The sequence below is a fragment of the Sciurus carolinensis genome, chromosome 18 (assembly GCF_902686445.1).
Source record: "Sciurus carolinensis chromosome 18, mSciCar1.2, whole genome shotgun sequence".
NCBI classification, from domain to species: Eukaryota; Metazoa; Chordata; class Mammalia; order Rodentia; family Sciuridae; genus Sciurus; species Sciurus carolinensis.
This window is the reverse complement of record NC_062230.1, coordinates 32,227,829-32,255,826: the sequence shown is the minus strand read 5'-3', so window position 1 is coordinate 32,255,826 and position 27,998 is coordinate 32,227,829. Positions and strand designations below refer to the sequence as shown.

General features: G+C 47.5%; 1 protein-coding gene across 3 annotated transcripts in view; it reads left to right on the top strand.

Annotated features, from left to right (window-relative positions):
• The window catches only part of Snx29 (sorting nexin 29), a 394,118-nt gene that overhangs the window by 146,779 nt on the left and 219,341 nt on the right, over window positions 1–27,998 (top strand). For all 3 annotated transcript variants that reach the window (XM_047532903.1, XM_047532904.1, XM_047532905.1), the window contains one exon: window positions 16,451–16,533. In XM_047532903.1, the coding sequence (XP_047388859.1) occupies window positions 16,451–16,533 (83 nt within the window). The remainder of the gene's footprint in view (window positions 1–16,450; window positions 16,534–27,998) is intronic.

Here is a 27,998-nt window from a genome sequence, read left to right as displayed (position 1 = left end):
CAGCTCAATTTAGTGAGACTCTAAGAAACTTCGTGAGACCCTTTCAAAATATAAAGATACAAATAAATAAAAAGGGCTGGGGTTATGACTGAGTGGTTAAGTGCCCCTGGGCTCAATCTCTGGTACACAAAACAAAACCGTATTATTCCTGTCACTAATTGGGACTTGCAGAAAACTGCCCAGGTCATCTCCATGTGCCAAGTGCACTCAGTTCAGTTGAACCTGGCTCTGATGTCTGCTGTAACTTGCCTGAGCCTTTCTGGAAAGGCTGGACTTTTTTTTAAAGGAGGGAAAGTGTTCAGTTATTCTGCTCTTGTGGTCACCTTGAGCAGCCAGTCTGCTTTTAACGTTGTGTTATGGGAGTGTGGGCTTTTGAAGTGGCAGAATTCTTGTCGTGAGCCTGTGCTGTTTCAAACAGGTGGCCCAGGGAGGGTGCTTGCTGCCCTGCTCTGACTGCAGCTGGGCTCCAGGGGCCCTGGAGTGGTGGGCGGCTAGTGCAAATTGCAGCTGCACTGTTGGGTGGCTGTCCTCCCTGGGAATGGGGACTGTAGAGGGAGCAGTATGCCTGAGGACTTTTTGGTTGCAAATTTAAAAAATCCTAGTTCCAGTTATTTATATAAAACAAAAAGACAAAATAAAAAACAAGGAACCAATTGGTTCCTGTAACTAAGACGTCCGAGAGACTGGTGGGGGCTTCAGAAAGATCTGGATCCAGAATGAAAACAGTTGTGGGTCTCTGAGTCATTGCTGTGGATGGCATGCCCAGGCCAGCGTCTCCCAGAGGTGGCAGCCAAGGCCTTCAGCAGCCAGACTTAACCTTGCAGAGCAGGAGTTCAGATAAATAAACACACCCTTCTTCCCTAGAGGCCCCTCACTGGCTCTGTCCTCAGTTCCTGAGGGATGGACCAGCCAGGGTCAGATGCCCTGGGTGTCCGCATGAGGAGGGAAAGTGGGACTTTGTCCCAACCTCTGAGGGCCCTGCATAGATGTTTCCTTAAAACTGCATGTAGGTCTGGGGATTTAGCACAGGAGTAGAACGCTTGCTCGGCACGTGAGGCCCTGGGTCCAGTCCTCCTCTTCCTTATTTGGGTGGGGGTGGAAGTATAATTCATGCCGAGCATGGTGGTGCACATCTGTAATCCCCGCTACTTGGGAGGCTGAGGCAGGAATATCACAAATTTGAGACCAACCTTGGCAACTTAGTGAGACGTCTCAAAATAAAAAAGAAGGGTTCAGGTGTAGCCCAGTGAAAAGGTGCCCTAGTTCAATCCCCAGAACCAAAACCAAAAACTGAATGTATCTTGGTCCCTGACTTTTGGTGGGTATGCAGCCCCTCTGCTGCTTAATGATTTCACAAAATAGAGTCTGACTTCCTCAGAGTTGTTATTGGCAAGGTCAGGGTCTTGCTCGCTCCCCCCTCCGACTCCACCGAGCAGGTCAGCAGTCTTCCCTGGAGCACCACTGGCAATGCACAGCCACCCCCATGGTGTCTTTGAGGTGCAGAGCACCCCTTTTCTCTGGAGCTGCTAGGAATTCTCAGGTGGGTGGGGAGTGGAGTGAAAGCCACCAGGACAGCAAGTGGCTGTAGTCACCTTGTGACCAGCTGACTGCAGAAAGCAAGGGCAGAAAATGAAGGCCTCTTAGATTTTTCAGCCTTGACTTGACCCAAAGGAAAAGGAGCGGAATCCAGCTGTTGCTGCCAGTGTCGGCTGTGGGCAGATGGGAGGTGGGGAATTCGTTGCTGGGTTTGGCCAGCTCTGCAGCGGCCTCAGCTCCTCTGGACCCAGGCTGGGTTGCAAGAGGAGTTGGCGCTGGCAGATAGCTGCCGTGCCCGGCTTTTGCCAACAGGAGCGTGGGGCCAGCACAAAAGAAGCTTCAGAGCTCATTTAAAAACTGAAGGAATAAGTTTATTTTCCACATGATAACACTGTTGGTGCTTTATAAATAATGTGTAATAAAAAGATTAGGAGGTTACAGAATGACCTGAAAACCGAATCTGCTGCGTTTTGTGTGGAGGTGACTGAGTGTCCCCGCTCCCCAAAAAGCAGCATATTTAAGGAGATTTTGTTTGGGGGTTTTGCTCTTGGGATTTTCGGGTGGGGGAATGGTTCTATTATATTGTTAATATTTAAGAAAACCCAATTCTCTTGGCCCTGAGGTAGAGGGTTAGTAAATAGCTTAGTGTCCTCTCCTGAGAAGTCTAACAGATTTTAATTACATTTCATTTACTGCTTAGGTGACTCCAAAGGGAGATTGGTTAGGGAACAATTATTTGGGGATTATTCCTTTTTAGGGTTGGCATCCACGGATTATCTACGTTATTTCTAATGTATGACCAGGTTGCCTTTTACTAATTCTTTCATAAGTTTATAGCAGGTGCTGGTCTCCTGTCAGAAGTGGGTCACTCTTTGTTATGAACTGAATTATGTCCCCCAAAAATCCATATGTTGAAGCCTTAACTCCCAATGTAATTATAATGGGGATAGGGCCTAATAGCAGGTGACTAAATTTAATTGAGGCCATACCAGGGGGCCTAACCCAAATGAACTGGTGTCATTATAAGAAGAGAAGACCTCATTGGGGCTCACGCTTGCAGAGAGGTCACACAAGGACAGTGTCCTTATGTTGAGGAGGGTGGCTCAGGAGGAACCTAGCCAGCTGATACCTTGGTGTTGGACCTCCAGAATTATGGGAAACAAGTGTCCGAATTCCAGCCCTGCAGACTGTGATGTCTTGTGGCCACACAGGAGACTTGAGGGGTTGGTGGTGACATGTCTTCTCTTGCAGCTTCTAATGGGTGCGGGCTCAGATCCCAGCCTACCATTGACAGCTCAAGTCTTCAGATAAGCTGGTAACCTTCGCATGCCCCACTTCCCTTTTTTGTAAAATGGGGATCGTGTATGTTCCAGATATCATGTATTAAACATCCACACGTTTTTGTAGTGTGAGTCAGGAGAGGGATGGGTGGTGTTTGAGTCTTGCTGTCAAATGTTGTCTTCGCTTACTTTCAGCCACTCCTTTGTCTGTCCTGAGGCCCTGGCTCCCCAGGGTTTGTGACTGGGACTCTGTGGTGTGGGGGAGATGTGCCAACTGACCTGGGGCAGGCTGCTCGGGATTTCTTCTACTCTGTCCCTGTTTGGGCTGATGGCTAAGGGCTCACCTGTGGACAGCCTCAGTTTGCTCAGCTGTAACATGGGGGTGGGGCATCTTCTGTGCAGCTGTCAGCGACAGGATTTATGGCTCTAATTTAATCCAGATGTGCCTAGGCTGTTCCGGGGTCTTTCCCCAGTGTGGAGGTTTGAAGCAGGCCTTGCTGGTCATGGTGTCTCACATTCTCAACCCTCATCTCTGCCTGGTTAGCGTAGATGCTCACTTACTTTTTTTTAAATAGCTTTATTGAGATCGGATTTCTATATCTTATAACTTAGCCAACTCGAGTATGCAGTTCATCGGTGGCAAATACTTGAGGTGTTCATTACTTTATGGTTTCAGTCCAGTGAATGAACGAACTGTCCAGCTGGTGCTTCATAGATACATGACATTCCTGCATCCGAGCAGTGGGTGCAGCGAGTGCCTGCTGTCCGTGGTGAAGGTTCCGACCCGGGACGCAGCAGCTTCATAGGTGAAGGCTCTGCCTGGGTGGTGCTCTCATCCTAGTCGGGACGCCCAGGCTTGGTAGTGCCGTGGTCCCCTCACTCTCATCTAGCTCTTGTGGAGCTGTTGAACGACCCCCCTGGTGCTGACAGGTACCCTGTCTTAGACGTCTGTATCCTAGCTGTTTGGGGGGTTGCTGATGTCAACTGCATGTTGTTTTGGTTCTCATTTGATCAGCATTCACTGGACGTAGGGGAGGGAACCAGGGGCAGGAAATGCCCAGCTGGAGGTTAGAGATGCTATAAACCAAAGAGGGCGAGATGGGCAGGGACCCTCTGAGGACGAGTCCACCTGGTAATGGGGTGGCGGGGGGAGCAGGTTCTGTCTACTGAGCACATTCCCCTTGGTCTGCACCATCTACAAGCTGTGGTGGGGAGGACACCGGTATGGGTGAGCCAGGGGAACCCCAGCAGTGGGAAGAGAGGGGAGGCTTGAGCCACGCTCACCAGGGAGTGATATTCAGTCCCATGGGACACAGGCCTCAGGGCAGCCACCAGACACCCACAGCTTCTGCAGACCAGCCTGGCTTTCATCATCAGCCAAGTTCCAAACCTCCTGAACAAAAGGCGACATGGATCCCGGAAATGGCATGGAACCTCAGACAATCAGGAGTTGACTTTAAAACAGGCCATTTTGTGATTTTGTTTTGGAGACAAGAGATGAGTCAAAACGGGACCCTCTGAAGCATGCGTGGTGTCTTTCCTTCACCCTCCTCCTTACGTGCAAAGGCATTGTGGACCCTGAAATAGCACCCTGGGGATCAGACAGTTTATAAAGTGCATCTGTCTCAAGTGCACACGTGAAATTTGGACGGAGCATATTTGGCTAGATGGACATGTGGACTTCCTATGCTAATTGTGAGATTATTCTTCTGAGACTGTATGTACTGTGGTATAAAGCAAATGAGTTATTACGTATATTCTAATTCTACCACCTGCGTATCCTTGAGATGCTTTGTATGAGGAGAAAAGAGCATACAAAGGTCATATAAAAGAGATTGAATAAATAACCCAGTAATACTGAATTTGAATAGGAAATTTCAGTATGTAATCATGAGGTATTTTGTTTTTACAATAAATGTGTGTGTCTCAGAATAACAGTGTTACTACTACAATATAATTGCTAAGAATAGATAACAGTTTCTGCATTGTATTTGCCCTATTTTCTTTCATTCTTGAGAAATATCTACTTTCCCTGAGCACAGTGTGTCCTTCACTCTTGGACTTTGCATCCTGGTTTACACCGAGTCCCATGGGCTCACGCCTAGGCTTCCCCAGTCCCCTGTTGCCCTCTTGCTGGTCATTTTGGTTATCTCGAGCTTACTCTGATGGATCCTGCAGGGAGGCCTGGTGGGAACAATGTTCTTACGCGTCATTCCTCGTACACTTCAGACTCAATCTTGCGGATCTCAAATCTTTGGACCCCATTTTCTTGAGTATCTTCAGTGTGTTACTACACTGTCTTGGACGTTGCTGTCCATGCTGGGCAGTCATCTGATTTCCCTTCCCTAGAAGGCAGTTGCCCAAAGGAGTCCTCTTTGTTTAGAGTCGAGTACTTTCACTCCAGGTCTGTCAGTCCCTCAGAGGTGCTGCTCCTGCAACGTGGACTTCAAGCCCCTTCGTTTCCATAAAGCTCTTTGACTCAGGTCTTGAGTGTTGGGTGTTCCTCCCCAGGGGCTTCTGTTTTCTCTTACTTGCCATCTTCAGTGTGCGCCACTTTCCCTCAAATCTTTTTTTTTTTTTTTTTAATCTCTTTCTCCCCGCCCCCCCCTTCTTTCTGCCTCCTAGGCATTCATTCTAGGTTGGTCTGCATTTCTGAAGCATTTCATTTAGTTTCCTGAGTTTTTCTGATGGTGGGATGTGCTGGTCTTTCTGGTCTTGTATTGTTTCTGCTTCGTCTTCCAGCTTGTTTGGAAATCGAGGCTTGCATGGGCATTTCTGGAAAGTCTTCATCACTGAGGACTTGGTGTTTTTCTCTGCCTTTACCTGGGTGTTCCCTGTTGCTCTTCTTCACGTGTAGTCAGGTGAGACACCTTGGGAGGGAGGTGGTACGGGTGAGGGCCAGAGCGCCCTCTTCTGTGGTTTTCCGATCTGCTGAGCAGCATCGCAGCTGGCTTCCTGACGACTCTGGCTTTGCTGCTCCTGACCTGTTTGCTGGGTCTTTTGTCCCCTTGTTTCCAGCATCTCTGCTGCTCTGTGCTTGTGCAGTGTGGAGCCCTGATCTGGAGGACAGTCCCACAGACCAGTTTTGAGTGAATGGAGGCCACTCAAGACTTGGCCGTAGTGACCTGTGCTCCTCAGCCTCTGGGAACAGAAAAGTCACCTGAGCTGCAGTCGCTGTCGAGCTGCCGGCAGGAGACTTGGGGCTCCTCTTCTTGGCCTCCACAGATGCCTTCAGGCTCCCTCCGAATGGCCACCCTATGTGCCTCCTGGCTGTTGGTCTGCCCACCTGCTGGTGTCCGGGGTTTGCCGGGTACCTTGCCACCCAGCTCTGTTATCACTGCTGTCCACGGGCTTTTAGTTTTGCTGTCTAGTTGGTCTTCTTTGAATGTGGGGATTTAGGGAGATTAAAAAATTGTGTTGCGGTCACTGCCATCTTCCCAGAATCCCTTTCTAAATAGGCATTAAAATAATTCTAATAAATCCCTTGTTAATCAGAATCCACTGGACAAAGCTCAAAGGAAGGACGCCGCCCGTGAGGTGAGACTGAAGGCGAACAGGCCGCAGGGAGGAGGCCCTTCGAGGACGGAGGATGAGAGCTCAGTTCGCCCCACAGCATGAGGCGGCCATGGTCCTCAGTGTTGGTGCAGAGCAGAGCGCCCAGCCCGGCGCTGCCCATGGTCCACGGGGGATTGAGACGGGTTCCTTCAGCCCCAGGGCAGCCCTCCAGCCTGAGCAGCAGCTTCTGCTCACCCTCAGTGCGACACGGAAATGTCACTGAGAACTGCATGGGATCGATTTATTCATCAAACATTTCTTAGTTTTTAAAAATTCCCTGACTTTTTAATCTTGGAAATTTTGAACCAGGAAAGTATAAGACTAGGATAATGAACTTGACTACCAAGCTCTTCATCTAGATTTCCTAGCTGTTAATACTTTGTACATTGGTCTTTTAACTTTTCTTCCTAAATAAGCCCAAACATACAAACTCCTGTGTGTGTGTGTGTGTGTGTGTGTGTGTGTACACACACAGAGTCCACATTTCCTGCTGGTGTTCTCAAGAGGCTAAGATTTGATGAGATTGTTGTGGCTTGTTCTAGAGTCAAGTTGAGTTTTCAACTTGATGCTCAGATGTGGGACGTCTTGCCCTCAAATGCCGTTTCAGTAACAACTCCAGGCAGATCAAAATCCCCAGACATGGTTCCTCATTGCAAGAAAGGGCCTTCCAGGCCTTTCCCTTCCTCCTGTGCAGGCTGCAGGATAATCATAGTGATGGTACCTCCTTGTTCCCACAGGCCACTTAACGTGTTTTCTAGGTTCTGTCTCAGTGGCCCTGCTGGAATTGTCACACAGGAGGCAGGGGTAGTGCGCCCCGTGCACTACTGCATCGTAATGTGATGGTAGTAATTGGGTCTTGTTATTACCAGGTACTGTTTAATATTTATTATGTGGTATTTACATTTGCCAGGCAAACTTCCTGGTGTACCAGTTATGAGCTATTTAATGAATTCTTTAACCCTTAGGCCATTATTATAATTTTTTTTCCGGGTTGGTGCTTTTTTCTTGTTGTCAATGGGAACTTTACTTTATTCATTTATTTTTATGTGGTGCTGAGAATCGAAACCAGTGCCTCACACAAGCCATAACCCCAGCCCCAAGGTTGGAGCTTTTTTCCTCCTGAAGGTGTTGCTTTCTTTAAAAAATAAAAAAAAAAAAAATTTGAAGTAAGATTTGTTGAACAATTACAAGAATCTTTAAAAAAAACTCCAGAAGATTCTTTACTTGATTCACCAATTGTTAGCATTTTCCCATATTTAAGATAAATGTGTACGTCCTTATCTCTGTTCTACATGAATTTTTTTAATAACTGATCCCTTTAAGGGTTGGTGGCACACATCATGATGGTTTACCCCTAAATCCTCATGTGCACCTTCATCTCCTTCAATCTGCTATGCTCCCGCAGATTCTCTTTCATGACCCTTGGCTTTTTTTGTATTCCTCTGCTGGCCAGTTGCTTGCTAGGACATCCCTCAGTTTGGGTTTGTCAGCTGTTTCCTCCTGATTTGATTCAGGTTATGTGTTTTTGACAGGATCTCAAGGGTTTTGAACTCATTTCCTCTTGGCCTAACAAAGGGACACTAACTACCAAGTAGACTTCTGTTCTCACAGGTGGCAAACCTCAGTGCCAAGAGGTCAATTTCAAGAGCAGACATTCGGTGGCCCCAGGCAGGCTATGGCTCACAGATGTGTTTAATGTGGCACATGAGATGTTTTTAAAAATTGCAAATCTGTTTGTCAGGTGTCACCTGGAAATACAGGTGTGGGCCACCTGTATTTCTAGTGACTCAGGAGGTAGAGACGGAAGGGTCTCAAATTCCAGGACAGCCTCAGCAACTTAGTGAGACCCTGTCTCAAAATGAAAAATAAGAAGGGCTGCGAAGTGGCTCAGGGGTAAAGCACCCCTGAGTTCAATCCCCAGAGGCCCCCACCTCCAAAGAAAAGGTGAATCTGTATTTAAAGACCTCGATGCTTCATGGAGAAATTGGGTTGCAACCACTCTGGAGGATCTGGCAGCACAGTGCTCTACTTCTGCAGCCTGGGGCTGAGTCATGGGGCCACATTTGGATGTGCCTGTGCTGTCCATCTCCATTCCCAGGGTGGGACCCCTGCCATGCGTCCCCCCGGCTGCTCTGCTGGACTCCTTGGTGTTACCTGCCTGGCCCCTGGAGGGCTGTGACTCAGAACCTCTGCACCATCTTCTCTGTGTTCTTCTTAGAGCCCATCAGGAAACACCAGGCTCTCTCACCTCTGTTCCTCTTGCCTTTTCTGCTGTGTGTGTGTATGTGTGTGTCTGTGTGTGTCCCCGTCCATTCTTGTGTGTTTGTTTGGCTTTTCATTGTCCCAGCAAGGATTTCTGTTTGCATTTCCTCCTCACAGAGGAGTCAGTTGGGGTGCCTTGGGCTTCCAGAACTAGCTTCCAAGGAAGCCCAGTTGAGCGAGAGGCTCCTTCAACTCCCAGTAAAACTTGGAAATGCTGCATTCCTAGCAGGACCTGAAGCAGCCTGGGGAACTCAGACAAGCATTCCCGAGGAGGCAAGATTCACTCAGCCCTGCACAGGGCTCGGCTGGGGAAAGAGGACTCAGGTTTTGATGCCTGACCTGGAAGTACTTCCAGGGAACGACTTGAGCATGATTCCATGCTCTTCCCTGGCCCTTGCTCCCAGGAGGAAACAGACTACTTTGATTTTTAAACATAATGACAGTGGGGCCCTGATTTTCAATTTACAAATAACAATGATAATTAATAGCAGCTAACATTTAATACTTACTATATGCCAGGCTCTTTATGTATATTTATACTAAGACACACATACAGTTATTTAAAGTCTCTCTCTAGTTTCTGAAGTAGGGGCTTTAGTGTCTCACATAAGTGATACACAGGTGCAGAGAGGTTAAGTCACTTTTCCAAGGTCATACCAAAGCAGAGTAAGCATGCACATCAGGCCTGTCTGGCTCAAAGCCAGCACGTTTTTAATGGCACAAACTGTTGAAGCGACTGCTTTTCGATCAGTGAGTGCCTCAAGAAGTAACTTCTATGAGTTTGGGGTGAGTGAAGTGACAGTCAAGTAGGATGCCAGACGTTGAGTTTGGAACCCCGTGGCTCCCTGTTGTGCTCGGGTTATTTTGAGTGCGTGTCGTCTGCAATTAGCTACTTTCCCAAGTTCCTGGAGCTGTTGGGGCTGTTCTCCTGGCTCTGCATCTGAAGTGCAGGGGCCAGGATGCCAGTCTGAGAGGAGTTTGCCAGGTGGCTAATGAGATGGGGTTTATGAAAGGAATTGGGGTGACAGGAGCAGGGGAGAGCCGCGGGAGCCAGCAGCTGTCCGCAGGCTTGCTGCTAGCCCAGCCCACCGCAGGCACGGCGAGGGGACCCGTAGCTTGAGCCAGAGAGCAGCCAGGGAGGAGCATGATTTCCTGAAATTGGAGCAGCCCAGCAACCTTTGAGCTGTCGTACTCAGAATTATTGGAAAGAAAGGAAGAGTGCGCAGACTTCCTGTGCACCGGGCACCAACACTTTCCGAACAGTGACGGGGGCTGCGTCTGGTTTTGTGTGGCCGCCGGGAGTGGCAGGAAGGCATGGGGGCAAGTGCCTGTGGGGAGGAGTCTGGGCAGGTGTCCTGGAGGCTTCTTCAGATGCAGACACCAGGCCCACCCAGGTGGTTGCAGAGGGGCCTTGGTCTGCTGTGCACCTTGGATTTGCTTACTCCTGAGTGTGGGTATTTCCTGTGAGCAAGACCTTCTCCTTTGTAACCCCAACACAACAGGCAAAATTAGAAAACGAACATTGACACTTTCTACCATCTTGTCCTTACCATGTCAAATTTGACCAGTTGTCCCCAAAATATCCTCTCCCGCAAAATGGTTGAGACCAGAATGACCTATGGCGTGCCTATAATGGTCACGTTTCTTCAGCCTGGGATGGTTCTTTTCTCCTCGACTGTCGTGACATGGCCAGTTTTGAAGATGGCAGCCCGTTTGTCTTACAGTGTGCCTTCCGCGGGGCTCGTTGGCTGTGTCCTTGGGGTCGAATTCGGCCGTGCATCTTTGGTAGGAGTAACACAGGGCAGTACGTGTTGCGCATCCTAGCGGGTGGCACGTGGCTTCACTGTGCTCCGTTCCTGAAGGGGTTCACTTCGACCTTCTGATGAAGGTGCCGTCTGTCGCCCTTCTCCGCTGGGAAGCTACTCTTTTCCCCTTGCCAAATGAGAAGTATTTTGTGGGAGGTTTTTGGAGGTTTTAGAGTCATAAACATCCTAATATACATGAAACTTTCCATTTATTAGTTTATGGATTCATGTATTTTAGTCAGTATCCATAATTAAGTACTATCATCATTTTGAAGCTGAATCGTCCTAGAATTGAGAACCCTGCTGTGTCCTTTTGAGATGTCCTCATGAGCTCACAGTGATCCCATGAACTCCAGATCACTCCGGTATTGACATTTGGTTTTCTTATTTTCATATTGCCAGTCCCTCTTCAACAGCAGCAGCCTGGCTCCAGTTGACCATGAGGCATGCGGTTATTTAATCTGTCCACCATCAGGTGACTGATCTCTAAGAGCTCTGGACTGGGTTACTCAGGGAGCAGGGTTGGGGGAGATCTGCTTTGTGGTTATGCTTCTCCATTGATTGCAGTGTGGGATGCTCTGCCCTCTGACCACATAGGGAAGGTCCCTGGCTTTGCCCTGATACAAGTCCTGTTCCACTCTGGAGACCGTGGCTTGTTACTGTGCTAAACCTGCTCTTCCTTACTTAATCCAGTGCAGACAAAGGTAATAGGGTTGGCCCTGTGGATCCAGAAGGACTCATCGGCAGAGGTCTGTGGTGGAGGTGTCTGTTCGGAATTTGTAGACTTGCTTTCTCATCATTATTCCTAAGCAATACAGATAACAAATGACTGCATTGGGCTGGCATCTAAGTCATCTGGGGATGGTTGAGTGTATGGGGATGTACACAGGCTCATGCAAATGCTGCGCCGTTTTTATAAAGGCACTCAGGCTTCCAAGACTTAGGTATGCTTGGAGTCCTGGACTCAGTCCCCGTGCTGCTAAGGAATGACTGTCCCTCATGGTTATGAGGCCGTGTGGAGAGACCTAAGCCTGCTCTGCTCAAGAGTCACGCAGGCTGGGGGCAGAGGTGCACAGGCCAGGGTGTTACAGTGGGTCCTGGAGTGAAAACCGTCCAGGCTCTGATGAGGTGGGAGACGGAGCTGCCACAATCTCCCCCTGGTGGAGGTGGATTTGGCAGGAAGGGATTCTGGGAGAAGGTGGCTTGCGAGCTGCCCTGGGGAGCTGGGGAGCCTGTGGAGTGGGGTGGGAGCTGGGATAGGTGGCCATTGGGCTGCTCTGGCAGCTGCAGGCAGGAGCGGGGGAGGGGTCCAGCCTGGCAGCACCGTGCATCCAGTGCAGAGCCTGGGGCAGGTCCCCAGGTGGCCCTGAGGAAGGCGCTCTTTCCTTCCCCTCCCACCCTGGCCTCCTCGCTGCCAGTGCGTCTGTGTGGCTGGCAGAACTTTCTTCCCCCAACCTTCTGACACTGCTCATTGTCTTCCCAAGGCAGCACAGGGGACTGGCCTCCTTTGGACTCTGGAGTCACCTGCCTGGTTTGAATTCCAGCTCTGCCACTTGTTGGCTGGTCATTTGCCAGGAAAATGGCAGAGCTTCCCATGGTACCTATGTCTGCGAGTGTTGAGAAAGCCTGCTGGCCTCCCTCTGCCCGTCCTGCTGGACAGCGGTAGCTGCCGTGTTGTCACCATGAGGAGCACTCGAGGGTGTGCGCTGATGACAAGGAGACGCATTGTATTCGGTGTAGGGCTGGATTTGGGAGGTCCAGGGCCTCCGGAAAGGTCGAAGCTGGTGGGTTGGAGCTGGATGAGAGGACGCTAACAGGGATGGGCAGTTGGGAGGAGGCAGTGCTCATGACCTTGAGATCTCGGGAGTGGCTGTGAACACCACGGAGCCAGGTGGTTTGTGCCGCCCCTCCTGCCCTTTGTTGAGACCTGTTTTGGGGCAGTGCCCATTGCCCTGGGCGGCCTGGTCCCCAGTCAGGTTCTTCTAATGTTTGGGTATAGTGACAGGTAGTGCCCACTCTACCCAGTAGACTGAGCCACTCTCAAGCCATGCGTTTGTCTGGCTGGGAAAGCAAAATTCCTGTAAGTGCGTCATCTTGTGATGTTTCCATGCCCGTGAATTACCAAGTGCACTTAACAGGTTCGTTAGTTTTGTTTGGCGTAATTATCCGTTGAGTGGTGCTGTCGGGGGTGCTGGGTGTTTACTCTGACATCGGGGCAGACGTAATTGCTTTGACTTACAAACATTAATTATTGCAGTCACCCGGAGCTGTGTGAGGTACTTGCCACCTACTCCATGGTTGGCTTTCTTTCCTGATGCTTTGAAGGAAGCTGCAGGGTGGCCAGCAGGCATATTCTGGGCTGGGAGCTGGAGTTGGCAAGGCGTTCTGGAATCCCGTGGGTGGGTGTCTGCACACTCCTCCCAGCCACCACCCCAGCCCTCCCACCCTGGCCACTGTTGCTGCTGGAGGGCTGCAGTGACCAGCATCTGCTATTCCCACCCCAGTGTGTGTCTCACACCGCACATGGGGTCACACACTGGACATCCTTCTCGCCAGAACTAGCCTCAACCCTGCCCTGGCTGCCGGGTGACGCCTGCCAGCCTCAGCTCCCTGGCTTCCCTGACAAGCTCAGGCTGGCCTGGGGTTTTCCCTTGCTTGCTCTTCTCCTGAACCTTGGTACTGGAGGCGTGCCTAGGCCACTGTCAGGATTACGGAGTCCCAGGCCCCCCGTTACTGCAGCACTGGGGTTTGTGTGCCCAGCACCATCCCTCATGGAAATGGTGTGGCTCCTCACCTCCTCCAGGCCTTGTCTTGTTTGTCACCTTCCAGAAAGGCCTTCTCAGACTCCCCTGTAAAACCTCCCATACTCCGTCCCTGCCCTCGCTTTATTTTTTGCAGTACACGTTGTGACCTGAGATCATATTAACTGTCCCCTGACTGGTTGGACCACTCCCCATGGTAAATGTCACGCCATGAAGGTCAGGACCTGGTCAGTCTCCTCCATTTCTGTTGTCTGAACAGCATTTGGCACTGGGTAGACGGTCCACTCTGGGGCAGGCGTCAGCCATAACCCCGTCTTTTACAAATGCCGGGGCATTTCCAAGGCCTCTCATTGGCAGACTGCATTTAATGAACTGATCAACACCCTCAGCTCTCAGGGTAAAGTTAGAGGCATTTTAGTCTGATAATCATAATAGAGAGCCGTGCACTGTTAAGAATGGTAAATTCCATTTGGTTTCTCATCTACAAATTTAAGTGCTGTTAAGTGGTTGCAAATTAGTTGTTCAAAGTTTGGGAATTCTTTTCCTTTTTTTTTTTTAACTTTCTCCAAATAGTGTTTAATTAGATATATTTGAAAATAATTTTTTTAGCAATGCAAAATATTTTTGTAATATTTTTTCTTTTTTCCATAGCTTTGAAATAAAATTGAAGTACAACAAAATGCACATATTTGAAGTATGCAATTTGATCAGTTTTGACACATGTGTAACCAATGAAATCAATATAAAAGCATTTCCATTACTTTTTAAAAAAATTTGAAATCATGCAGGGGAATTATTTTCTAAGGCTAGTAACATGCTAAGTTAAAAAAAGCCCATCTTTGGGTTGAGAGGGTTAAGAGCCCTCCTGTTTGAGCTGAGGGGGACAAGACCTCCTTAGTGTGTCTCAGTGCCCTGGGTCCTTCACCTGGTTTGTTTTATGCACAGGCACAGCCTGATTGCTGTCGTCATTAAGGTCGTATTCTATCTTAAGAGACATACTGTGGCGAAAGATTATCGTGAGCGTCAGTTGCAGTAGTGGGCTGGTCATGTTCCATGCACACGTGTGCTCGAGTGGATTTCCTGGAGGTGATGTTGCCCTGTACTTAGGCATTATATAACTGTTAGGGAAAAGTGGGCTGGGGTGTACGGGACCCCTTGGTATTGTCTTTGCAACTTTGTGTGAATCTACTTTGTGTGAATTACTTCAAAATAAAAATTAAAAATCAAAAGGGGCTTGGTCCTTTCTAAGTATCAGGACTCAGTGCCTCTGGGAGTGGCTGGTACATTGGCCAGGAATTTGAGTGTCATTTAGGAAGGACTTGTCTAGTCCCAGAGAGCCAAAAGTGGTAATTTCTCACAAAGGCAAACAAGTTTAGTGGTGGAGTTGGCTGGGGTGGATTTCTAGCCTGCAACGTGTTGTCCAGTGGTTGGATGTACTTCCCACAGCTTCTTACCATTTTTATTTATGTTAAAATTCTTGGTATTGTTGTAGGTGTGATTTTTAGACATTGCCTTAGCACATTTAGACATTTGATGCAAATCAGAAATAAAGCAACCACCTGAAACATTTTAGTGAGGAAGTTGAGGACTGGCTGTTGATCTGCTGGGAGCCAGTGAGATAAGACCTCTGGTTGGTTTGAGTAGATCCTACCTGTTCTGTCACTTGAAAAATGTTCCTCAAACCAGGTATGGTGGTGCACACCTATGATCTCAGCGACTTGAAGGCTGAGGTAGGAGATCATAATCTTGAGGCCAGCCTGGGCAACTTTGATAGTTTCTGTGTTTGATCCTGATGCTCTGTCTGCCAAAACACAGTGCAGAGAAGCATAACACCAAGAAGGTGTGCTATGTAGACTCAGTTACAGCCAGGTGCATCGAAAACAGGCATTCAGAACCAGTGGATTTAGTGGATTCAGTGGATTTAGCCAGCTGATTTAGTGGCTCACTGTGGTAATGGCTATATGAAACAATTTGGTTGCAGAACAACTTACAATATGATCCTGCTGTGTCAGTCAAATCTTAGGAGCATGTTGAGTGTGTAATAATCATCTGGGCATTGAGGCAGGTAGACACACCCATGCCAGGTTACTGTGGGTGAGGGGTGAACAGAGCAGTAGACATGACCATGCTCATTTTTCTCCAGCTCATATTTACCCTTTAAATGTGTCCTGATTTTGATTATTTTGCTGAGTCTTTTTATTTTTATGATCATGGAAGAAACCCAGTCTTGAGTTCTTTTCATTGTGAAGAAAGAAAAAAAAAATATTCTGGCATGTTTAAAGGACTCAGGCTCACGCCTTAGGGGGAAACGGGGACAGAAACCATATGGAAGGACACCTCTGTGTTGAGAGAACAAGTCTGAATTCCTAGAGAGAAGCTCTCGTGGGCTGTAGGAACAGAGACCTGATTTTGAATCTTGGCAGAGCCTTACTGGTCACCTTGGCATATGACCTTGATCACAGACCGTCTGCCCAACTCTTTAAAGTGGGGAGAAAGCTGCAGGGTCATATTGCATTTTCCACTGAGGGAAGAAGAGGTGGAGGAACGTGTGCACACGTGGGTCAGTGAGATGACACCCTTCAGGTCTACAATCCGTGGTACTCAACAGATGGCAGCTCTCTCCCCAATCACGTCCCATCCTCAACCAGGGCACTCGGGAAGGGGGCTCGGCAGGCAGGATCTTGCATGGCCTGGGGTCCATGTTCAGTAGTGCAGTGTTGGGTAGGGATGTGTGTGGGCTTGGCCAGTTGCTTCTTTTTACGCCTCAGTTTCCTCATCTGTGAAATGGGAGTTGGGTCTGCCTGGGAAGGATTCAGTCAGGTGACATACAGACACTTGACACCGGGCCTGGCAAGTGGTGTTTCGGGCTCGGGGTAGTTAGTGACAATATTAGGCATATCCCCGGGACAAATGCACAGTGCTCAGTATGTGCTGCTGTAGAAGGGGAGAATGTCACAGTGCCCGATGCTGAACAGGCACCTGACAGATGGGAGGCACGGGGAGTGCAGGCATCCTGAGTCTGTGGCACTGTGGCCAGTTAGTGCTTGCCTCCATTCTAGAGGGAAAGTTCTTGAAGGCATTCGACAAACGTGCACTTGGTAACAGCCCTTTCCAGTGGTCTCTGGAACTAGAACATGTTAATATTTGTAAGATGTAATTTGTGTGTTTTCTGTACAGACACTCCCTCCCCTGTGTTGGGTCTACATTGCCAATTTTTAAATATATTTTTTTAACATTCTTGTACCTGCAGAGAAAACGAGGTGCTCAAAGTCCAGCTGAAGAAATATGTAGGAGCTGTCCAGATGCTGAAAAGAGAAGGCCCAACAGCCGAAGGTGAGGGAGACAGCCCAGGTGGGAGGGCCGAGCCGTCCCATGAGCCCCTCTGACTGCATGTAGGCGTCGCTCCACCTTTGATGAGCGCGTATTCAGATGAATTAGACAGAAGGTGCTGGTAAGGTTTCTGGAGAGTTACCTACACGGAAAACCTGCTGTGAGTTGTTGCTAAGTGAAAACTACTATCGTAAGGTGGTGGTAGTGGGCATCGTATCAGTTTGTGCTCTTGAAGTTAAGTCTCCAGTCTTGAGACAAGTGTGTGGCGGTGCGGTCCCTGGCATGACTGTGTCGGCACACAAGGCCCAGGTGGTGGAGAACGGGAACTCTGGCTCAGCTGATGAGGTTCCAACCCCAGCTCATGAGAAGTTTCTTAATCCTCCATTCCTCAGTTTTTTCATCTGGAAAATGGGGTCAGTGGGCAGCACTTTCCTCACGAGGTAGTCCACAGAGGCATCCCACATAACACTTGCCACAGACTAAGAACTGAATGAGTTTTAGCCCTTTGTTGTTCTCATGCCTAATCAGCAGTACAGGGAAGCAGAAAACCCCCACTTGGCAAGGATCTCACTAACTGGGGTGGTGCCGTGTGTGTGCCTGTCACGGAGCTCCTGAGATGTGTCTCTGGAACGCTGGCTGATGTGTCTCGCAGCCCTCCACCAACTAGCAGGACAAAGTTTTCTTTAAAAAAGATGAGCTCTTAGAGCGTGGGCATTTTAACAGAAGGCAGGTTCTCAAGGCCTCTGGAGGCAGCCAGGCCATACCTGACAGCAGGCTCACGCGCCGTCACTTGACCTCATGGTGCTGTTTACCCTCTGCACAAGGAAGTGTCACACCAATGCCACGAGGTCATTGGGGTTTGCCAGGTCAATGCATGCACAGTGTCCAGCTGTGGCACCTGGTGTATAACAAATGGTCATTCTTCTGTGCTTGGAGACAGAATTGGAACCTGGACATGGCTTGCATGGTAATAGCACAAAGGTGAATTTTCTTTGAGGCTGTGTATTTGGTTTGGTCTCTGCTTAATCAGGATCAGCATACTGGTCTTTTCGGGTAACGTGCCTTGCTTCACGCATGTCTAGTCTATAACCATGAGTGGGGATTGCGAGGGCAGCATAATGACACTTCCTCTGTGTGCTTGACAGTCTTTCCATACAGAACATTCAAGCTAGGAAGGAAGCAGCACTGCGGGCTAGCTTCTGATTTTAGAGCCTCATGACTGCGAGGTACATTTCTGAGGAGTGATTCTCCCTACCTGGGCCCAGGAGCCCACCATGCCTGGAACAGCCTCTTAAGGCTACTGGAGTTCCATTTCCCAAGATGCTGCCCGATGCGCTGAACCAAAGGTGGACAGGAGCCTCTGCAGGATGCAGTTGCAGTAGCCCTTCTGTGGACTGGAGCGGAGACAACTAAGCATCTTCCATGACCCCAGTAGCAGCCATGTCTTGCTGCTCTCTTCCCATGTGATTTAGGCCATGCCCTGGACCTGTGTGTCCTCCCGCGTGGCAGGCTTTTGTGAACCTGGAGCGTGGGAGCGTGTGGTGCCCTGCTGCTTACTGGCTGCTGCAGTTCGCTGTGTCTCACATTTCACAGCTGTTGGTGAGCACCGGCCACGTGCTAGGTGCCGTGAAGCAGCCCACTGAAAGGCAGCCCTTCCCAGACTAATCGTTACACATCGCACACACAATGAATTCTCATGTGATGAATGTGTGCAATGATTATGTGTCAACTTAAGAAGTAGCTCTAAAAGCAACTCTTCGCAGGTTAGCCTTCTTTCAAGAGCTTTTATCTAATTTCCAGTGATGTCATCTGTGTTCTCAGAAATTGGAACTCATTCCTCAACCCCAGACACCAAACTGGTGTCTCAGTTTGTTGAAATACTTTGAGTACATCCAGGCCTGGGGTGTGGCTCGTGGCCCTGTGGTGGCCAGGCTCCAGGTGTCGGGGAGTGGAGGTGCCAGGGCAGGGGCAGGCTGGGGAGGAAGGATCCGTTCCTGATCAGTGGTTTCCTTGACGCCTCTGCTGGGGGATGGACACACCAATGTCACCTAGCTTCCCGAATTCTAGGTGGGAATTTAGAACATATTTTCTACAGTTGAATCCTTTTAGTTTGAAGATATAAAGGTTCTTTTAATTTTGGGGCAAAAAATTGTTCATGAAGCTGTGAACTCATCAGTAGGGAAAAGAGTGAGAAATTGTTTAAACCCCAGATGCCTCCAAAGTTGAATAGATTCCTGAAGGCTGCTCTGTGGCTTTCACCTTCATTATTTTCTTTTATAGAAAAAATGCCTCCAGGTTTAGAAAAAAACCATTTTAAGATGAACCTTTATTTTTTTAATTTTTTTTATTTATTTTTTATTTTTTTATTTTTTAACGTTTACATAGGGTAATGATGTTTATTTTTTTTCCCTTCCCCCCCACCCCTCCCACCCTTTTCCCTTTATACAGTCCTTCTTTCCTTCATTCTTACCGCTCTCCTTAGCCTAACTCTAAACCTAACCCTAAACCTAATGCTAACCCCTCCCACCCCCATTATATGTCCTCATCCGCTTATCAGCGAGATCATTCGTCCTTTAGTTTTTTGAGATTGGCTTATCTCACTTAGCATGATATTCTCCAATTTCGACCATTTGCCTACAAATGCCATAATTTTATCATTCTTCATTGCGGAGTAATATTCCATTGTATAAATATGCCACAGTTTCTTTATCCATTCATCAACTGAAGGGCATCTAGGTTGGTTCCACAATCTGGCTATGGTGAATTGAGCAGCAATGAACATTGATGTGGCTGTATCTCTGTAGTATGCTGATTTTAAGTCCTTTGGGTATAGGCCAAGGAGTGGGATAGCTGGGTCAAATGGTGTTTCCATTTCAAGCTTTCTGAGGAATCTCCACACTGCTTTCCAGAGTGGCTGCACTAATTTGCAACCCCACCAGCAATGTATGAGTGTTCCTTTTTCACCACATCCTCGCCAACACCTATTGTTGCTTGTATTCTTGATAATCGCCATTCTAATTGGGGTCAGATGAAATCTTAGGGTAGTTTTGATTTGCATTTCCCTTATTACTAGGGATGTTGAACATTTTTTCATATATCTGTTGATTACTTGTACATCTTCTTCTGTGAAGTGTCTGTTCATTTCCTTAGCCCATTTGTTGATTGGATTATTTGTATTCTTCGTGTAGAGTTTTTTGAGTTCTTTATAGATTCTGGAAATTAGCGCTCTATCTGAGGTATGGTTGGCAAAAATATTCTCCCACTCTGTAGGCTCTCTCTTCACATTTCTGATAGTTTCCTTTGCTGAGAGAAAGCTTTTAAGTTTGAATCTATCCCAGTTGTTGATTCTTGCTTTTATTTCTTGTGCTATGGGAGTCCTGTTAAGGAAGTCTGATCCTAAGCCAACAAGTTGAAGATTTGTACCTACTTTTTCTTCTGTAAGATGCAGGGTCTCTGGTCTGATTCCGAGGTCCTTGATCCATTTTGAGTTGAGTTTTGTGTAGGGTGAGAGTTAGGGGTTTAATTTCATTCTATTGCATATGGTTTTCCAGTTTTCCCAGCACCATTTGTTGAAGAGGCTATCTTTTCTCCATTGCATATTTTTGGAACCTTTGTCTAGTATGAGAAAATTGTATTTATTTGGGTTTGTGTCCATGTCCTCTATTCTGTACCATTGATCTACCTGTCTATTTTGGTACCAATACCATGCCGTTTTTGTTACTATTGCTTTGTAGTAGAGTTGAAGATCTGGTATTGCAATACCCCCTGCTTCGCTCTTGCTACTGAGGATTGCTTTAGCTATTCTAGGTTTTTTATTCTTCCAGATGAATTTCATAATTGCTTGCTCTATTTCTGCAAGGTACATCATTGGGATTTTAATTGGAATTGCATTGAATCTGTATAGCACTTTAGGTAGTATAGCCATTTTGACAATGTTAATTCTGCCTATCCAGGAACATGGGAGATCTTTCCATCTTCTAAGGTGCTCTTTAATTTCTTTCTTTAGTGTTCTGTAGTTCTCATTGTAGAGGTCTTTCACCTCTTTTGTGAGATTGATTCCCAAGTATTTTATTTTTTTCGATGCTATTGTGAATGGGGTAGTTTTCCTAATTTCTCTTTCTGAAGATTCATCACTTATGTATAAAAATGCATTGGATTTATGAGCATTGATCTTGTAACCTGCTACTTTACTGAATTCACTTATGAGTTCTAAAAGTTTTCTGGTGGAATTTCCAGGTTCCTCTAAATATATAATCATGTCATCAGCGAACAGGCATAGTTTGAGTTCTTCTTTTCCTATTCGTATCCCTTTAATTTCTTTGGTTTGTCTGATTGCTCTGGCTAGAGTCTCAAGGACGATGTTGAATAGAAGTGGTGAAAGAGGGCATCCCTGCCTTGTTCCAGATTTTAGGGGGAACGCTTTCAGTTTTTCACCATTTAGAATGATATTAGCCATGGGCTTAGCGTAGATTGCCTTTATAATGTTTAGGAATGTTCCCACTACCCCAATTTTTTCTAGTGTTTTGAGCATGAAGGAATGCTGTATTTTATCGAATGCTTTTTCTGCATCTATTGAAATAATCATGTGATTCTTAACTTTAAGTCTGTTGATATGGTGAATGACATTTATTGATTTCCGAATGTTGAACCAACCTTGCATCCCTGGGATAAAACCCACTTGATCGTGGTGCACTATCTTTTTAATATATATTTGTATGCGATTTGCTAAAATTTTGTTGAGAATTTTTGCGTCGATGTTCATTAAGGATATTGGTCTGAAATTTTCTTTCCTCGATGTGTCTCTGTCTGGTTTAGGTATCAGGGTGATATTGGCTTCATAGAACGAGTTTGGGAGGGTTCCCTCCTCTTCTATTTCATGGAATAGTTTGAGGAGTATTGGAATGAGCTCTTCTTTAAAGGTTTTGTAGAACTCGGCTGAGAACCCATCTGGTCCTGGACTTTTCTTTGTTGGTAGGCTTTTGATGACCTCTTCTATTTCATTGCTTGAAATTGGTTTATTTAGGTTGTGTATGTCCTCCTCGTTCAGTTTAGGTAATTCATATGTCTCTAGAAATTTGTTGATGTCTTCGAGGTTTTCTGTTTTGTTGGAGTATAGATTTTCGAAATAGCTTCTAATTATGTTTTGTATTTCACTCGTGTCTGTTGTGATGTTTCCTTGTTCATTCCGAATTTTAGTAATTTGAGTTTTCTCCCTCTTTCTCTTTGTTAGTGTGGCTAAGGGTTTATCAATTTTATTTATTTTTTCAAAGAACCAACTATTTATTTTGTTAATTTTTCCAATTGTTTCTTTTGTTTCGATTTTGTTGATTTCGGCTCTGATTTTAACTATTTCCTGTCTTCTACTACTTTTGGTATTGGTCTGCCTTTCTTTTTCTAGTGCTTTGAGCTGTAGTGTTAAGTCGTTTATTTGTTGATTTCTACTTCTTTTTTTGAATGCACCCCATGAAATAAATCTTCCTCTAAGTACTGCTTTCATAGTGTCCCAGAGATTTTGATATGATGTGTCTTTGTTCTCGTTTACTTCTAAGAATTTTTTTATTTCCCTCCTGATGTCTTCTGTTATCCATTCATCATATAATAGTGTATTATTTGATCTCCAAGTATTGGAGAAGTTTCTGTTTTTTATTCTGTCATTTATTTCTAATTTCAATCCATTATGATCTGATAGAGTACAAGGTAGTATCTCTATCTTCTTGTATTTGCTAACAGTAGCTTTGTGGCATAAAATATGGTCTATTTTAGAGAAGGATCCATGTGCTGCTGAGAAGAAAGTGTATTCGTTCTTTGTTGGATGGTATATTCTATATATGTCCGTTAAGTCTAAATTGCTGATTGTGTTGTTGAGATCTATAGTTTCTTTATTCAATTTTTGTTTGGACGATCTATCCAGTGGTGAGAGAGGTGTGTTAAAATCGCCTAGTATGATTGTGTTGTGGTCTATTTGATTTCTGGAATTGAGAAGGATTTGTTTGACGTACGTGGATGAGCCAATGTTTGGGGCATAGATATTTATGATTGTTAAGTCTTGTTGATTTATGCTTCCCTTAAGCAGCATGTAATGTCCTTCTTTATCCCTTCTGACTAGTTTTGGTTTGAAGTCCACATTATCTGAGATGAGGATGGATACTCCAGCTTTTTTGCTGTGTCCGTGTGCATGGTATGTTTTTCCCCATCCTTTCACCTTTAGTCTATGGGTGTCTCTTTCTATAAGATGAGTCTCTTGCAGGCAGCATACTGTTGGATTTTTCTTTTTAATCCAATCTGCCAGTCTGTGTCTTTTGATTGATGAATTCAGGCCATTAACATTCAGGGTTATTATTGTGATATGTTTTGTATTCCCAGTCAATTGACTCATATTTGTTTTTGACATGATTTGGTTTCTCCTTTATTTGGCTATTCCTTTAGGCTAGCGCCTCCTGTTGCTGATTTGCATCGTTGTTTTTCATCTCTTCCTCATGGAATATTTTGCTGAGAATGTTCTGTAATGCTGGCTTTCTTTTTGTAAATTCCTTTAGCTTTTGTTTATCATGGAAGGATCTTATTTCATCGTCAAATTTGAAGGTAAGTTTTGCTGGGTATAAGATTCTTGGTTGGCATCCGTTTTCTTTCAGGGCTTGGTAAATGTTGTTCCAGGCCCTTCTGGCTTTTAGGGTCTGGATTGAAAAATCTGCTGATATTCTTATTGGTTTCCCTCTGAATGTAATTTGATTCTTTTCTCTCGTGGCCTTTAAAATTCTGTCTTTATTTTGTATGTTAGGTATTTTCATAATAATGTGCCTTGGTGTGGGTCTGTTGTAATTTTGTATGTTTGGAGTTCTATAAGCCTCTTGTATTTGGTTTTCCATTTCATTCTTCAGATTTGGGAAATTTTCTGATATTATTTCATTGAATAGATTGTTCATTCCTTTGGTTTGTTTCTCTAAGCCTTCCTCAATCCCAATAATTCTTAAATTTGGTCTTTTCATGATATCCCATAATTCTTGTAGATTCTGTTCATGATTTCTTACCATCTTTTCTGTTTGGCCAACTTTGCTTTCAAGATTAAATAATTTGTCTTCAATGTCTGAGGTTCTGTCTTCCAGGTGCTCCATTCTATTGGTTATGCTTTCTATGGAGTTTTTAACTTGGTTTATTGTTTCCTTCATTTCAAGTATTTCAGTTTGTTTTTTTTTCAGTATCTCTAACTCTTTATTGAAATGATCTCTTGCTTCCCGTATTTGCTCTTTTAACTGTTGATTGGTGCGATCATTTAATGCCTGCATTTGCTCTTTCATCTCCTCCTTCAATGCCTGCATTTGCTCTTTCATCTCCTCATTAGCTTCCCTAATCGTTTTAATTACGTACATTCTGAACTCCCTTTCTGACATTTCTTCTGCTGTGCTGTCATTGGGTTTTATTGATGTAGTATCTAGGTTTGTTTGGGACATTTTCTTCCCTTGTTTTCTCATATTGGTCAGTTGTCAGTGGGACCCTGAGATATTGCAGTTTTCCGCTATTGGCTTATAGTGTCCCGGTAGATTTCCAGTGTATCACCTCCCAGCCTTCAGTAGCCTGATGTCTTGGAGGAATCTGATAAAGCAGCGTATCCGAAGAAAACTGCCCCTAGCCCCCTACTGGTTCCACGATTTGGAACTGGCTCTGTGCTGAAATGCTCTCACTGTGGGCCTGCACCGTGCAGCTGGCCGTGTGGGAGGAGCTCACTGCCGGAGCGTGGAAGGCTACCTTGGGAAGATTCTAGCTGCCCTGCCCGGCTCCAAGAAGCCACCTCTATCTGGGCCTGCCCCCCGGGCCGAGCTTTACCCAGTGGGCAGACTCACCCGTGGCTCTATTTCAGTCCGAGTCTCTCAATGCCTCCCCTTCTTAACTCCTGGGTTCTGGAGCGACAGGGGGTGCAGTCTCCCTCTAGGCCGCCATCTTGGATCGCCCCGAGAAGAGAGCCTGCAGCCGGAGTGGGCAGAGCCGCCTGAAGAGGTCTCTGGCTGCCCTGCCCTGATCCCAGAGGCTGTTTGCGGATCGAGGCTCTCCGTTGGTTCGGGGGCTTGTGGCTGGTTCTATGTAGAAAGTCTCTCACTGGGCGGTCAGCTCCGAGAAGCTAGCCTTGAACGGCACCTCCCACCGCAGGGGTCCAGACTACTTGGGGAGGTCTCTGGCTGCCCTGTCTGGACCCTGAATCTGCTTGCGTGCCAGAGTACGCTGAGCTGCACTGGCTCCGGGACTTGGAGCTTGTTCTGGTCAGAAAGGCTCTCACTAGTGGGCCAGTTCCGTTCCGAGAACCTGGAGAAGCTGGCTGTGTGGGCGGGGCCCACCGCTGGAGTGCGCAGGGCTGCCTGTGGATGACTCTAGCTGCCCTGCCCGGCTCCGATAAGCCACCTCTATCTGGGCCTGCTCCCCGGGCCGAGCTTTACCCAGTGGGCAGACTCACCCGTGGCTCTATTTGAGTCTCTCAATGCCTCCCCTTCTTAACTCCTGGGTTCTGGAGCGACAGGGGGTGCAGTCTCCCTTTAGGCTGCCATCTTGGATTGCCCCCAAGATGAACCTTTAGAGTAGGTTGTTGACAGTCTTAAAATTTTCAGGTTCCACATTCCGGATCCCCACCCTCTTCCTTTTTCATCAGTGATCTAGTCCCTCCAAGAAGCTCGTGACCTCACTGGGGAAATCTGCAGTAGAGTTTTGGGTGGCTCTTTCATCTAATTCCTGATGTGACCCTGAGTGGGGTTGGGTGCTTGTCACTTGGTGCTGTTTGGTTTGGTTATTGGAGGTTTGCTGGACACACATTTGGGTCTCTGACCCTGGAGGAGGTTGTGCTTCTGCTCTTGCTCCAGCTTCAGGGCTATGGCAACAGGGCCGCTGTGTCCCCCGGAACTAGCTTGGCATGTCTAGGGGTGGGCTCACGTTAGCTAAGTGCTCAGCAATGTCCAGGAGTGCTGTGCTCGACAGCAAGGAGATGGAGCGCGGTGCTGCCTCTGGCTTCTTACTCCACTGCCACCCTTTGTCGGTATACCTCCAGGTCTTGGTCGTTGATGTCCTTACTTGCTAATGACTGTTTTCTTCTGTGCTGTGCAACCCACAAGAGCAATGGCCAGTGACCTTGCCTGTCCCCCCACCCTTCTGTGTTCAAAGTAACCACTGAGTGCTGGACCCCTGGTGGTGCTCTGTAAGTACTTGCGCTGTGGAGGAGGACAGATCTAACGCTGTCGCAGGACCTGGCGCCATGGCTTCCAGGTGGCTGCAGATCCAGGACAGTTGTGGAGAGCTTTGCAGTGGGTGAATTCACAGATCTTTATTCTGGTGCCCCACAAATAATGTGTCGTCCCCCCAAATAGAGGAGCCTTTCACCTGCGCTCCACCAGACTCTGCTGATCAAGTGTGGTATCTACTCCTCAAGGCCCCAGTGAGCACTTCATTTAGACTCTGATCATTCAGAGTTGTTTTGATTACAAGAGTCATAAAATTCAATTTTGTCCAACCTAAAAAAGTCCAGGAGTGTCTGTGTTTGGGGGTTCTGTGATCTAGGAGCTCAACCAGCATCGGGAGTCGACTTTTTCCCATTTCTCAGCTGTGTCCCCACCACCCCCACCAGTACTGCAGATCTCAAACAGCCCTCTGGAGAAGAAGGAAGGCTGGGTGCTGATCTCCATGGTGCCAGTCCTCCTGCAGTGGCTGACTTCCTACTGCCAGCGCAGGGCCACTGGAAGCAGAGTTGGGAAAGATGTGCACACTGGGCCCCATGAGGCTGTGACCCCACCCTGCTCCACCCCGCAGTCTGGAATTCCCAGCAGAAGAGAGAACCTCCCTTCTCCACCAGTTTCCTGTGGGCTGCTGGGCCATCTTTTCACCCCACAGAGCAGTGGTTCTCAGGATTGGCTTCATATTGAGTCCCTTGGGGGTGTTTTCAGAAATCTCAATGCTTAACCCCACATGGACCCATTAAATCCAAAGTGGGGGTCCAAGCATGAAGGATGTATCTTAAAGCTTCCAGGTGTTTCCAGGGTGCAGGTTGGAGTACAGTGGTGAGAACCCCTGCCTTAGAGGATGTCTTTCCAAAATGAGGTTGTGCTACTAATGCGCCAGTTCTTTCTGGTTCTTGGCGGGTGGTAGACGTCTTGAGTTGATCAAGGTTGTTTTTCTTCTTGAATCCAGACTTGGTCTGGGGATTTGTCTTTCCAGATAGGTACCAGCAGTAAGAAGGCTGACGCCTCCGTGGAGGCCACTCACCACCACATGAGAGTTGACATGTGCCCCACATGGTCCTGCACGGCTGGTGGCGGGTGTCCGTCACTGTTTGTCCCCATCCCCTGACTTTGGTGTCCCTTGGAACATGGCTCCTCTCATCTGTGGGCAGCGTCCTTCCCTCCTGTCACACACCATGAAGCGTCACTGCAGTCGCGTTGGTCTCCTCGTGGTCCCATCGTGACCACTTTGGCTCCCTCTCTGGCTTCTCTGAGTGCCCCTCCTGCATGGTCCCTTCCCTCGTGCTCTCCCTGCCAGACGTTGTGCTTACAGCTCGATCCAGCTCTTCTCCCCTCGCCTTCGGGAAATCTAATTACACTCGTAGTTTCCTGAACCCCTGTGGCAGCATGAGCAATAACCGAAGCCTGGCGTTGAACTGGAGGCTCTCGGGCGTTACTCTGTGATCAGAGCGGCCTTTCCTGAGCCCCAAGACTGCCTTCGTAAGAGCCTGCTGACCTGCCTGAGGCTGAGAAAGGAGTGTGGGCTGGTGGAACCGTGCGGGCTCGGGGGCCAAACCAGTTTGGGTTCAAGCCTGGTTCAGCTTCTAACCCCTTGGCGGGTATGCACCTTGGATACGGGCTGGTTTTTGTCTACCCAGAATCCTTTTTCCTTCTCTGTTCACGCACCCAGCTCGCCCCTGGGGAAGGCCTCATCCGGCTCTATTCCTTGCCGTCTCCCTGGGCCTGCCCACTCCTCCCCGAGGCGTGTGTTCCAGGTGCACTGGCCCAGGGATGTGCAAGGCCTCAGCTGGACCAAGTCCACCCTCATGCTGGAGGGTAATCTCCTTTACATAGACACCATGAATTTAAATGGAAGTTTCCTCCAGAGAAGACCTTCAGAGTTGACATTCAGATTAGTGTTTGATCTAATATCTGGGCACCATAACCCAGCCACACGGATACATGAAATCAACCATTACCATCATCCACATACCCAGCTGAGATTCCTCCTCTGACCTGCCGAGTCCCACCCCTCTGTTCACCTTGTCCGAGCTAGTCTCCCAGCGTCATCTAGGTGATAAGATGCGTTATGTCACCTGGACCTTGCTGGTGGCCACCTGGGTGGAGCAGTCTGCCTGGGCTGGGTGGCCTGACCACTTCACATCTGCCACCTGGCTTTATCCTGAGGAAAATCCACTCCCTTCACCTCTGCTCCCCAGATAGCAAGCCTACTGTGTGCCACAGGCACGTGGGAGCCAGGCAGAGGGGGCGCGAGAC